Below are 14,366 nucleotides of genomic sequence, written 5' to 3' on the forward strand. Positions count from 1 at the left end.
GTTTGGAACTGGGGTGGGGGGGGGGGGGGGGGGGGGGGGGGGGGGGGGGGGGGGTGAAGTCCACATTGATGCCCTGGGGTTGAAGTGTTCCGAGGCGGAAGATGAGGCATTCTTCCTCCAGGCGTCAGGTGGTGAGGGAGTGGCGGTGAAGGAGGCCCAAGACCTCCATGTCCTCGGCTGAGTGGGAGGGGGACTCCCACTAACAATAATTTGTTTTATTGATAACATATTGGAAAAAGTACAATTAGAAATTGCATTGTTTTTGTCGTAGAGTAAGACTTCTGAAGCACTGGCTAAACTGTTATCCCTCCAGGCTACAGAGGCTGTAGTAGTAACACTAGGACCACACAACACAATACTGAGGTAACTTTTCACATTGATTTTAAACATGAACTCCTGTAAACCTTTGAATGAAATGTTAATTTAAATACCAATTTAGTACATTTGTATTCTTAGTTAAGTTTTTTGTTGATTTACACATTTGTAGATCATCTTTATTAAATACTAGTATCTTGTTTGAGAAGTAAATTCTGTCTCATTTGTAAAAAGTCACTCCGTGCGTGGACTGAAGGAATAGCAGAAAAATACTGCAGGTTGACCTCTGCTGATATTATGTGAAGGTAATGTCTCTCCCCCAACCAACAGCAACCCACTGCCCATCCTTGAGCCCAATACCAAAGAGGATTGTCTTCTTTTTGAATGCCTTCTCAGTAATATACTTGGAGAACTACGAATTTCCAATGTCGCACCATACAGCACTGTTGAATACCTTTCTCAGCTTCTTTCAACATGAAATTTGGTTTTAATTGAAATGTTCCACAGTATAGGAATCTCAAACCATTAAATTGCCACCCAGGTAAATAGTGCTGTGAAGAAGGCAAATGGCATACTGGCTTTTATTGGTAGAGGAATTGAGTTCCGGAGTCTTGAGGTCATGTTGCAGTCGTATAAGACTCTGGTGCGGCCGCATCTGGAGTATTGTGTGCAGTTTTTGGTTGCCATACTATAGGAAGGATGTGGAGGCACTGGAACAGGTGCAGAGGAGGTTTACCAGGATGTTGCCTGGTATGGTAGGAAGATCGTATGAGGAAAGGCTGAGGCGCTTGGGGCTGTTTTCATTGGAGAAAAGAACGTTTAGGGGTGACTTGATAGAGGTGTACAAGATGATTGGGGTTTAGATAGGGTTGACAATGAGAACTTTTTTCCACGTATGGACTCAGCTATTACGAGGGAGCATAGCTTTACATTAAGGGGAGGTCGGTATAGGACAGGTGTTAGGGGTAGATTCTTTACTCACGACTCTGAGTTCATGGAATGCCCTGCCAGTAGCAGTGGTGGACTCTCCCTCTTTATGGGCATTTAAACGGGCATTGGATAGGCATATAGAGGATAGTGGGCTAGTGTAGGTTAGGTGGGCTTGGGTCAGTGCAACATCGAGGGCCAAAGGGCCTGTACTGCGCTGTATTTTTCTATGTTCTAAATGTAAGTACTTTTTCTCTCCAGGCACTTATCCAACACTCTTTTGAAGGCCACAATTATATCTTATAGCACACCCTCAAAGTATTCCTAACCACAAATCAGCATAAGAAAGCTCCTTGAATAGTTTTTGGCTATTGCTAATTATCTTAAACTGGTCCTCTGGTTCTTTAAGCCAGTGGGGACAGTTGTTTTCTCTCCACTATTGCTGGAACCTTCATTAATTTGAATATCTCTTTCAAGTATCTAATTTACTCAGTTCTCTATTTATAAAGGGCAGGATCCTCCACTTTTTAATCTGTGCCTTTAGAATTGCATCCTTTGTTCTATATAGCTTGTCACTTTTTATAAAAATGTATAATTTCACACTGTTCTACGCTAAAGTTTGGCTACCATGTGTCTTATCTATTTCATCAAATTGTCTATACCCACTTGAAGTTCACAATACATTTGAAATTTGTGTCACGTCAAATTTTGGTATTTTGCCCAGCTCATTAACATGTATCAAGAAAAACAGTGATCCTTACACATTTGCTGGATAACCCCACCTCATACCTTTGCCCATTCTGGAAAACAATTGTTCATCCTCTCCTCTGTTTTCTGTCGCTCAGCCAACTTTATACCCAAGCTGCCAGTGTCCGTTTCATTCAGTCAGTTATAATTTACTAACAGACTTCATGTGTGACATTTTATCAAACAGTTTTTGCAAGTCAGTGTACACCACATCAACCATGTTTAACTTGATCGTGATGAGGAGGCGCTGGTGTTGGTCTGAGGTGGACAAAGTTAAAAATCCCACAACAATAGGTGATAGTCCAACAAGTTTATTTGGAAGTACTAGCTTTTGGAGGGTTGCTCCTTCCAAATACACCTGTTGGACTATTACCTGGTGTTGTGAGATTTTTAACTTGATCACGATAGCATTCTTAAGGCCCTTGACTTTCTAGTTTAGCAGTAATGATTTGGATGTGTTCTAGTATCAGTGGTGGCTGTACATTTATGGTTTGCAATAATGTAGTTCAGTGTGTTTGCTTTGTTTAAAAACGTGACTGCTATAATTTTTAAAAGTCACATTAATCTCTTATTTGAAAAAGCTGCATATCTGATGCTGTTGCGGTTTCTAGTGTTGATTTTGAATGGCCTTTTGTGAAACATGAAATGGCTTTCATACTAGTCTCTCCAGCTGTTCTGCTACCATGAATAGTATGTACACATGTACATAGGCCCTTTCTTGAATCTCTTTGGAGTTCTATCTCATATATTTTATGTTGTCTGTCCATGTTCTTCTAAGCAAATTACATGACTTCACACTTCTCTTTATTGAACTTTATATGCTCACTGTTCAGCTGTTCCGCCATATTATGTGGAGTGAGTTGAATTGGCTGAGGGCTAGCATTTGTGATGCTGGGACTTTTAAGGAGAAGGCAGAGGTGAATATCTGCTTGACATCTTTGGCTGAAGTTGGTTACAAATGCTTCTGTCTAGCCTTTTGAACTGATGCATTTTGGATTCCATGTTGAGAATGGGAATATGTTTGGAGTCTCTGGCTTCTATTAATTGTTTCGGTGCCCACCATCATTCATGACTGGATGTGATAGGATTGCAGAGCTTAAATCTGATCCATTGATTGTAGGCTCGCTTAACTCTGCATTTTGCATGCTGCTTGTGCTATTTGACATAAGTGGCCTTTTGTTGTTACTTCAACAGAACAACACCTCAATTTTAGATAAGTATGGTGCATCTCTTGGCATATTCTCCTTCACTTTTCTTTAAATCAGTAAGAGGAAAACTAACAAAGACCTTTCTATTAAAGATATATAGCATGTACCAATGTTCAAACTAGAGGAAAAAGACCATACCAGTCACCACTGTGACAAAGTAGCAGCAGTGAGTGCATTGTATCGATGGTACAGTAGATATTCATCAAAACTCCTTAGACTCAGAAAACCATTGTCACCTAGAAGGACAAGGGCATTTGATTTCAGGGAACAGATGTGTTGAGCTGAAGGGCCTTTCTCTGTGCTGTAAGTCTGTATGACTGGAGACTGGAGTTATAAGTAAAAGAATGTGTTGATAAAGTATTGAAAGGGTGAAAAATTATATTTTAAACTGCATTTAAGTAAATCAGTTTTAAAAATGAACATTCAATTTTTATTCCCTCATAAGTCTTCTCCAGTTTTTTAAAAAGTAAATTTGCTTATTTTCCCACGGGATGTGGATGTTACTAAAAGGCCAGCTAATGTTGTCCATCCGTAAATGCTGTTGCTTGCTTACCCAGTTCAGACTCCACCATATTAGTGCAGATTTGGAGTGAAGTATTAGATTAAATTCCCTAGATTAGATTATATTCCGTACAGTGTGGAAATAGGCCATTTGGACAACAAGTCCACACCGACCTTCTGAAGAGTAACCCACTCCTCTACATTTACCCCTGATTACTGCCCCTAACGCTATGGGCAATTTAGCATGGCCAATTCCCTTGACCTGCACAACTTTGGCTTGTGGGAGGAAACCAGAGCACCTGGACGAAACCCACACAGACATGGGGAGAATGTGCAAACTCCACACAGACAGTCATCCAAGGCTGGAATCAAACCTGAGTCCGGCACTGTGAGGCAGCGGTGCAAACCAGTGTGCCACCCCCATCCTGAATAGGTCATGACGAAAGATATCCTTCCCTAAAGGAAAGTAATGAACCATATTTTTAAAAACTGTTTCACGTTCATTGTTGGAGCAGAGACCCCATTCAGTTCTAGATTTTATTAATTTTTAATTGAATTATTTTAATTCCGTCTATTGCTTGTGGTATGATTTGAGTCTACAACCTCGAGGCATTGCACTAGTCCAGAGGCATTGCTAGTCACTTACTGTTATTCCATCATCTCCCTCTAATTTTCCTTCCTTCCTTCCTTTCCTTTCCTTTCCTTTTCTTTTCCTTTCCTTTCTTTTCCTTCCCTTTCTTTTCTTTTCCTTTCCTTCCCTTTCTTTTCTTTTCCTTTCCTTCCCTTTCTTTTCTTTTCCTTTCCTTCCCTTTCTTTTCTTTTCTTTTCCTTCCCTTTCTTTTCTTTTCCTTTCCTTTCCTTCCCTTTCTTTTCCTTTCCTTTCCTTCCCTTTCTTTTCTTTTCTTTTCCTTTCCTTCCCTTCCCTTCCCTTCCCTTTCTTTTCTTTTCCTTCCCTTTCTTTCTTTCTTTTCCTTCCCTCCCCCCCCACCCATCCTAAAGGGACCCCTTGCTGAACACATTTCAATGGAAAGCTCAAGTTATCTACTATCTTATTATTCCCATGCCTGTGCTCAGATAGTGAGCATTAAATTTAGTTGGACAAGTTATTCAACAGAAGGGTGCCATGCAATTATAACCCTCATTTGATATCCTATGTTTTTGATGTAGCTAAATTTGATTTCAGAGAATTTGGGATATTCGTAGGATCTGATTTATCAGGAATACATTAATTAAGTAGCATCCATCTCTTAATCTGAATGCTACTGAAATAGCAAAACTAGTACAACTGCACTGAATAGAGTATTAAATATAATTTTATTTGAATGCTGATAATCAGAACAAAATAGACAAATTAATGGCTCAAATACAAGTTAATGAGTATGATCTTAAAGCCATTACAGAGACGTGGTTACAACAAGATTAGAGCTGGGAACTAAATATTCGGGGCATAAGACTTTTCGAAAGGAAAGAGTGGTGGAATAACATTGTTCACATGGATGGGATAAATACAATATCAAGAAATGAACTGGAACTGAAAATGTAGAATCCATGTGGGTGGAGGTAAGAAATAATAAAGGGAGAAAAACACTGGTAGGAGTAGTCAGTCAGACCATTAACAGTATACAGTGGGACAGAGTGTAATTCAGGGGATAATGATATATGTAACAAAGGCAGTAAATTAATCAGGGATGTCTTTGGTTTTCACTTAATTACAATCATCAGATTAGCAGAGATAGCCATGACAAAAAATTTTTAGAATGAGGTGAGACAGGTTCCTTGAACAGGTTGTTATGGATCCAAGAAGGATCAGACAAGTTTAGATCTGATAGTGTGCAATGAGGCAGATTCAATAAATAATGTCAGGATAAAACAGTGACCACAATGTAGTGGAATTTAGCATTCAATTTGAGACGGTGGAACTTGGGTCAGAAACAACTCCACACAGCTTAAATAACAAGAAAATGAGGGCAGAGCTGGCAGGAGTGAGCTGGGGAAGGGGTTTTGTGACAAAGGCAGCTGAGGAACAATGGCATACATTTTAAAAATAGTTCATGGCTCGCAACAAAGATACATCCCATTGAGGAAAAATGAGAATAGGAAAGGGATAAGCCAGCTATTGGTAACCAGGGAAATTATAGATAACATCAACTTGAAAGAAAAAAAACATTAATCTTTGCCACATTGTAAGATAGAGGATTAGTAAGAATTTAAAAATCAACAAAAGACTACCAAAAAAAGGGAAAAGATGAATTGAGTTGGACTTATTGTCACGTGTACCTTGGCACAGTGAAAAGTTTTGTCTTGCGAACAATACAGGCAGATCACATAGTTATGGAGCATAGATTGTAAATAATAGGTAAACAGCGGCAAAAACAAAAACACCGGTACAGGCGAATGTTAAGAGTTTGTGAGTCCATTCAGTATTCTAACAACAGTAGGTTAGAAACTGTTGTGAAACCGGTTGGTGTGTGTGTGTGTTCGTTCAGGCTTTTGTACCCTCTCCCCGATTGTAGAGATTGTAGAAAAACATTGTCAGGGTGGGATGGATTTTTAAGAATGCTGGCAACCTTTCCTTGACAGCGGGGCCTGGTGGATGGATTCTCTAGATGGGAGGTTGGCCTTTGTGATTGTCTGGGCCGAGTTCACCACTCTCTGTAACTGTCTCTGTCCTTGAATGGTACAGTTGCCATACCAGGTAGTGATACATCCTGACAGAATGCTGTTGATGGCACACCTATAAAAGTTGGCAAGGATATTCGACGTCATGCCAAATTTCCTCAGCTGCCTGAGGGAGAAGAGATATTGTTGGACCTCTGTAACCAGTGCATCCACACGAGTCCAAGAAAGCTTTTTGTGGATGACCACTCCCAGGAGCTTGACACTCTCCACTCATTCCACCTCTGAGCCTTTGTGTAGGGGCGCATGAATAACGACCTGCTGAAAGTCAATAATGAGTTCCTTGGTTTTGCTGGCGTTGAGAGCTAGGTTGTTCTCAGTACATCATTTTTCCAGGTCTTCCATCTCCTGTCTGTAGTCTGTTTCGTTGCCATTGGAGATTCGACCGACAATGGTGGTGTCATCAGCGAACTTGTAAATGGCATTAGTCTGGTACCTGTCAACACAGTCATGGGTATACAGTGAGTACAATATTGGGCTGAGTACGTACCCCTGGAGGGCTCCAGTGTTGAGTGTCCCCAGTCTTCACTGATTGTGGCCTGTGGGTCAGGAAACTGAGGATCCAGTTGCAGAGAGTTGGGCTTAATCCAAGATCACTAAGCTTAATCATCAGTCTCGAGGGATAATAGTGTTGAAAGCTGAACTATAGTCAATGAGTAGGATTCTTATGTAGCTGTTCTTGGTGTTAAGATGTTCTAGGGAGGAGTGAAGGGCAAGTGATATGGTATCTGACGTGGATCAGTTGGTCCAATAGGCAAATTGGAGTGGGTCAAGAGTAGTGGGGTGGTCAAAGTTGATTAATTCCATGAGAAACCTTTCAAAGCACTTCATGACCACTGAGGTTAGGGCCACTGGGCGGTAGTCATTGAGACATGCTGCATGAGCCTTCTTAGACACAGGGATGATGTTGGCCCTCTTGAAACAGACAGGGATAGTGGCCTGCTGCAGGGAGAGGTTGAAGATGTCCAAGAAGATAAACTTTGAGTGTAAATTTGTAAGTCATATCAAGATGGGAGAGCAAGATCTTGTTTAGATTTATCAAAAAGAGAGAAGCCAAAGTTAACATAGGCCGCTTAGACAAACACAGGGATGAAACTCAGCAGGACTGACAGCATCGGTAGAGAGAGCGTTCTGAAGAAGACTCAATATTGGACTTGAAACACCACTCTGTTTCTCTCTCCACAAATGCTGCCAGTCCTGCTGACTTTTACCAGCATTTTCTGTTTTTCTGTCAGATTTCCAATATTTGCAGTATTTTGCTTTTGTTTTTAAGTTGTAAACAAATCTTGGAAAGTCTTATAAGTGTTGACACCAAATTTAAATCAAATTTACAACCGGAAGCCAAGCCTTTTGACCTAATTGATTTATATGCCACATGGACTTCAGTGGACAATAGAATTAGTCAGGATCTAAAGCCTAGATTAGACCTGAATCTATCTTGTTGCTGTCAAATGGATTAGGTTGAAAGTATTGCATTTATTTTATTCCCCAATTCGTGCACCAGTGTCACCATATCCATATTGAGGAGTTGTATAACCTCTGGTGATTGTCGTCCTTATTTGTATTTGCTTTGGAAGACTGTTTTGCCATTGTTTATATCATAAAAATGGAATGGTAAACATTAAGGCAGAGACTAAGTGTTTGGAATGTTTTATTTTACCTGGGATTTGGGCACCACTGTCTAAGCATGCATTTGTTGCCCATCCCTAATTGCCCTTGAGAAGATAGTGGTGAAGAGCTATCCTTGCCACACTCAAGATTCTGAGCACAGCAGTCGCAGCAATGACTTACGATTTTGAAAATCAGTGCTGCGCATGTGATTAGAGGCCCATGTAGCTGGAAAGAAAATTAGAAGGAGCGATGATGGTGAACTGTTTTCATGAGTACTGCATTTCTGTGGAGTAGGTGAATCAACAACGCTGTTAAGTGATGCTAATTGGTGTTACATTGAATAAGGATCGAGCCAAAGGTGAAGTCCACTAGAAGATCTTTAAAGCTTTTTTTTTAATTAACCTATTTCCTGATAGATTCATAGAGTTGTAGAAACAGACCATTCAGTCCAACTTGTCCATGCTGACTAGATATCCTAATTCAAATTAGTCCCATTCACCAGCATTTGGCCAGAGCCTTCTAAACCCTTCCTATTCATATAGCCATCCAGATATCTTTCAAATGTTGTAATTATACCAGCTTCCACCACTTACTCTGGTAGCTCGTTCCAAACGTGCACTACCCTCTGCATGAAAAAGTTGCTCCTTGGGTCCCTTTTAAATCTTTCTCCTCTCACCTTAAATCTATGCCCTCTAGGTTTGAACTCCTCCACCATGGGGAAAAATCCCTGTCTGTTTACCCTATCTATGTCGCTCATGATTTTATAAACCTCCTGAGGTCACCCTTCAGCCTCGGAAGCTTCAGGGAAAATAGCCCCGGCCTATTCACTCTCCCAGTAGCACAAACCCTTCAACTCTGGTAACATTCTTGTAAAGGTCTTTCCTGAACCTTTTCAAGTTTTACAGCATCCTTCCTATAGCAGGGAGCCCATAATTGCACACAGTATTCCAAAAGTGCCCTAACCAATGTCCTGAAAACCCACAACATCACCTCCCGACTCCTATACTTAACGCATTGACCAATAAAGGCAAGTATACCAAATGCCGCCTTCACTATCATGTCTACCTGGGACTCCACTCAAGGAACTATGAACGTGCACTCCAAGCTCTGTTTGTTCAGCAACACTCCCCAGGACCTTACCATTAAATACATAAGTTCTGCCCTGATTTGTCTTTCCAGCACCTCTCATTTATCTAGATTAAACTCCATCTGCCACTCCGTGGTCCATTGGCCTATCTGATCAAGATCTTTATTCTGACATGATTCAATAAATCTCGCCTGTCAGTTTTTGGAATTGAGAAAGCCTTTCTGATACTTTGTGACTTCTGAAACCAGCAGGAAGTTTTCTCTGTAATGATAGGTTACATTGGGTACCTGACCAGTCAGTGCAAAGTCTTTATATTACTAACAAGTTTAATGGGTGTGGAGGATGGGGGAGTTAATACCAGAAATTAAAAACACTTCTGAAATGCCATTTGAAATACTCGAATATAAATATTTTCTGTCATTTTCCTTCTCTTCAGTGAGGAACAGATAGCTGTAGATCTGGTCCAAAGAGGTGACATTATTAAAGTGGTTCCTGGTGGCAAGTTTCCTGTGGATGGAAAAGTAATAGAAGGATGTTCTATGGCAGATGAATCTCTCATTACAGGTATGTTTTGATTATCTATGTTTCAAGTGGAACAGGCTTATTGTGCCCATTCCAATGTTTCTTTTTTACTCTGCCAAATCATTATACATTTTCCCAAACAAGTAGACCAAAGAACAGCGGATGCTGGAAATCAGAAACAAAACATTTTCCTTAGGATTTTTGCTGCCTAAAATATCTACAAGGTAATCAGGATGAGGTCTTGATCTGCAAACCGGTTTAGCTGCCTTTAGCGCGAGACATTGAAACGGATGCTAAACTTGGCCATCTGGAAAGATCATTAAAGATTTAATTGACAAATTGCCTGCTGGCACCTATTAAAGAAGGTATGATGCTTCTCCAATAAATGTGGCATTGCAGGGTATGGAGTGCTTTATCTCCCCTGTAACTCCATTTTGATTTGCTCTCCTCCATTCTCTCCCTAACTTTCCTTTATCTTTGGTGGTATTGCATTGTCTTGTTGGGCTTTGCATGCATATTGATTAATTAGAAATGTAGTGGTGATGGATAATAGATTAAAAATACCATGTGTGATTTGATGGTGGGGAAAAATGCTATTCAGTTGTGTGTAAGATCAGTTCTTAATTAAAAAAAACCAAAATGGAACATTTTTTGATGGATAACGCTTCATTTAACAATCTTTCCTAACAACAATGAACTGAGTAAGAATAAGGAAATTATTATTGAGAATTTGAAATGTTACACAAACTTTACTCAACTTTCTTTTTGTAATTCACTTTTCAGTTATCCAGGAGTTATCCACTTTGGTAGGAAGATTGCAATGACAGAATGTTAGTTCAATGACAATAGTTTGAGGATCTGAGTCATTGAAAGAAAGCATACAGGTGTAGCAAGCAGTTAGGAAGGCAAACGATATATTGGTCTGTTTATGATACGATTTGTTGTAAAGGTTTCAGTACAGGAGCAAAGATGTCTTTCTGCACCTTCACTGGAGTATGGTGAGATCTCACCTGAAGTATTTTGTGCAGGTTTGATCTCCTTACTTGCCAGAGAGAGCAAAACTTCACCAGACTGATTCCTGTACTATGGGAGATTTTTGAGGAGCGTTTGGGTTGACTAAACCTGTATTTGTTGGAATTTAGATAGAGGACCTTGTTGAAGTGAATAATAGTCTGACACGGTCAGACAAACTGGATGCAGGGATGATGTTTCCACTTCTTGGAGGGCCTAGATCTAGGTCTCATGGTCTAAGGATGGTATAGGCCATTGGAAAGGACTGATGACTGCTTAGCTTATTCTGTATTGTCATCTTGATTTGATATTGCCCTGAAACGGGGTGTAAAATGTGATGATGGACAATGGAGTTAAGGCTACAGATTCTAACAGTACACAATTAACTTTCTTCTTTTGTTTTTACAGGAGAGCCTATGCCAGTTATTAAAAGAGTAGGAAATGCAGTGATTGCTGGTTCCATTAATGCACAGGGTTCTCTGCTTATTCAGGCTACCCATGTTGGTTCAGAAACAACATTGTCGCAAATTGTTAAGCTGGTAGAAGAAGCACAGATATCAAAGGTAGGCATGTAATTCTTGCATAGCACAATTAAGTAGGCTTTTGTATATGTCAAAAGTATCTTTAGGATTGCTATCAATTTATTATAGCATTGTGGAATTATAATGTTAGAAAAAGGCATGTTTCACAACCACTTTTCTGACTGCTGCTTTGCAAAATCATTTTTTATAAATGGAGTAAAGAATGACTAAACTGAATGAACTCATTGGAGATAAATTTTCCACACTATATGAAAGGGGTGCATGCAATCTAGAGTAAGATATCATAACATCCTGGCAAATCCCCTCCGTACTCTTTCTAATGCCTTCGCTCCTTTTCTGAAATGTAGTGCCCAAAGTTGTCCACCAAGGCCTAACTAGTGAACTATTAAGTTCTAGCATGATTTTATTGGTTTTGTAAATTAAAGTAGCTCGTATGTTTTTATTACCACCTTTTCAATTGGCTCTGTCAACTTTAAACTGTGTCTGAATATCATGCTGATTTATAACTTTGAAAAGTGAACATATGTTTCCATATTAATCTTTCCTCACTGAATTGCATCACACTTTTCACCAGCAGATCATCCTGAAGCCTAAAGCTATCATTCTCATGATCTATTATTTTTACATTATCTGCAAACTTTATAACACTACTATCTACATCTGTGTCTAGGTAATTTAGAAAAAATGCAAAAGAGCAATAGTATAACCTTCAGGGAACACCTCAGCAAGCCATTTTCCAGTAGGAAAAATGTGCATCCTGCACTATTGATCCCTCCAAATTTTGTTTGATGTATACAACCTAGAGTTGACAAGCAATTCTCGCGATTGTGCATAAGGACAGCTGAGAAGGAATACTGTCCACAGTTATCCCTCACTTCTGTCACTGAGCCTGCAGGATGGGAAATTGTAAGCTTGTTTTGCGAGTTGTGGCATATCAGATGCATAGAGAAAGGCAACCAGAGATGAGTGGGATGAGGTTTGGAGATCAGTGGTTGGAGTGGACTTTGCGTGCACAGGAGAAGGGTGTTCTCAATTACAATTAGGCCAGCATTGTTGGATCCAAGAAGTATAAAGGCATTAGTGTTGTAAAGAATAACTGCAGCTGTTCAGTTGTAGTGTATCTTGAGGCTCAGAAAATTTGGCAAGAATTTGAAGTGTGAATCAGCCTCTTTTGAGCAGGTTAGTCATCTGTCCACTTTTTCTCCTTAAAAGCCAAAGTGGTGGATTGGAGGTAGTTTGAGTTGAGATTCTGATGTTTACAGCATTATCCGTCCACCCAACCCAAGCCCACACTTTTCTGCCTAATATTCACTCTGTATTTTAAATTATAGGCCATCATTTATATTTTTAACTCTATCACAAGACATTTCTATGAAATTAAAACAATGCAAAAAAAAATGTAAAGGTCCCTTCTGACCTGCATGTGTCACAAAAGATGAAGTATTGTTTGGAAATAGCAGAAAGAAAGCTATCTTCTTCTAACTTTGGAATTATTTAAAACAATAAAAAAAAACAGAGCTTTAAAAAATTGGACCATGGCTGCAGTGAAAATGTTTTGTTCTAGTATTGCATCAATAATTTGAAACCTCATCTTTGTGCATTATAAATTGCTGAGGGTGAAGAAGAAAAGGTAAAACAAAGGGGTGAAATCTGCTTTCTGTAGAAATCTGGGTTAATATTTTAAGAGTGATCATTTAATTTTTAATTTGCTATTCACTTTTTGAATCTAAATAAAGTATATTTTAACTTTTCCAGGCCCCAATTCAACAGTTTGCAGACAAACTGAGTGGATATTTTGTTCCATTTATCGTTGGTATTTCTGTGGTTACACTGACTGTCTGGATCAGTATTGGCTTAGCAGACTTTGAAGCCATCAAAATATATTTGTCAGTAAGTAGCAATGACATTCCTGTCATCATTGCAGTCTGAATTAGCCTGAGACATTGAAGAATTTCTATTATGTTTGGGTAAGCAAATGTAACCTTGTATGTGTTGCACGCAATGTGTGTTTTTAATGGTGCTTTTTAAATCAAACATGAGAATTGAAACTAGTAAGGAAGTTAGCTGCAAGTAGATACTTGGCCAAGAAACAGTTTATTTTAAACAGTTGTTTGTACTACTGAATTATATATACTTACTATCCAACTAATTCAGGTAGATAGCTGAGTGAATGAATTTCTACTTCCATTTGAAAGAAGATTCATACTGGACTAAAATTATTAACTCTGTTTCTCTTGTCACAGATACTGCCAGATCTCTGAGTTTCTCTAGAATTCTTTGTGTGTCTTTCAGATTTCCAGTATTTGCAATATTTTGGGCTTTTATGCTTAGTCTTTTGCATTAAATAATTTATCTGAAAAGAGACCTTGAAGTTTTTGGGCCTATTGCAGTCAAACCCCTTTTATACAAAAGGGGAAGTGGGGAAGCTTTTCGAGGCCTGTCCCTAACGTTTTGCATTGCCAATGATTGTGCTGCAGTGTTCCCCCTATTAATGGTTGCACCTGTCAATGATCCACCCCTTATGCATGTCCTTCAATGCAGTGTTGTCTCTTACCTTTATATATTGAGGTGCCTTCTTTCATATTTATTGTGCCCACAGCATTATAGCATGCTGCCTTCAATCTCCATGGTCTTTCATTATTACAGTAGTGGCCCAATAAATCCTTTGCCTTTCATTGAACAGCCCCTCGGGCCTGATCGTGACCAAACATTAATAGATAACTATGACTGATGATTGACCAGGTGTCTGACTGATCTCCATTTAGTCCCATGAGTTACTTATCATGAATCCCCGGACTGATTATATTCGACCTGCAGCACTAACTATGGCCCAGACCTGTACTGCAATGATATAGAATCCTGCTCCTGACCACCTCAAGCATTTCCACGCACCTGGTCTGTGATCAGATGCTGCTATTCACCAACTGGTGATGGAGCCCCTGAGTGATGAGAGGCCCTTGAAACTTGACTGAGACCCCTTAGACATTGAGACATGGCCATTTGGCTGGAGTACTTATGTAGCGCATTTGCTGCCTGCATACATACACTGTTGGAACATGGTATAGGTTTGGCACAGTGCCATATAGCAATATATCTATTTTATTTTAGGATTACTGCTGACAACCATGGTCACCTGCTAGGTTTTCTCTACACTAAACAGCATGGTAACATGGAAATGGTGTGAGCCTTAAAGTTCTGAGTGAAGCAACCAAGCACAAA

General features: G+C 39.6%; 1 protein-coding gene across 1 annotated transcript in view; it reads left to right on the plus strand.

Annotated features, from left to right (window-relative positions):
• Window positions 1–14,366, plus strand: part of LOC132816504 (copper-transporting ATPase 2-like) — a 105,914-nt gene that overhangs the window by 57,611 nt on the left and 33,937 nt on the right. The window contains exons 9-12 of the mRNA XM_060826178.1: window positions 272–363; window positions 9,509–9,636; window positions 11,014–11,168; window positions 12,903–13,037. Coding sequence (XP_060682161.1) covers window positions 272–363; window positions 9,509–9,636; window positions 11,014–11,168; window positions 12,903–13,037 — 510 coding nt within the window. The remainder of the gene's footprint in view (window positions 1–271; window positions 364–9,508; window positions 9,637–11,013; window positions 11,169–12,902; window positions 13,038–14,366) is intronic.

Source organism: Hemiscyllium ocellatum, chromosome 6 (genome assembly GCF_020745735.1).
Source record: "Hemiscyllium ocellatum isolate sHemOce1 chromosome 6, sHemOce1.pat.X.cur, whole genome shotgun sequence".
Taxonomy (NCBI): domain Eukaryota; kingdom Metazoa; phylum Chordata; class Chondrichthyes; order Orectolobiformes; family Hemiscylliidae; genus Hemiscyllium; species Hemiscyllium ocellatum.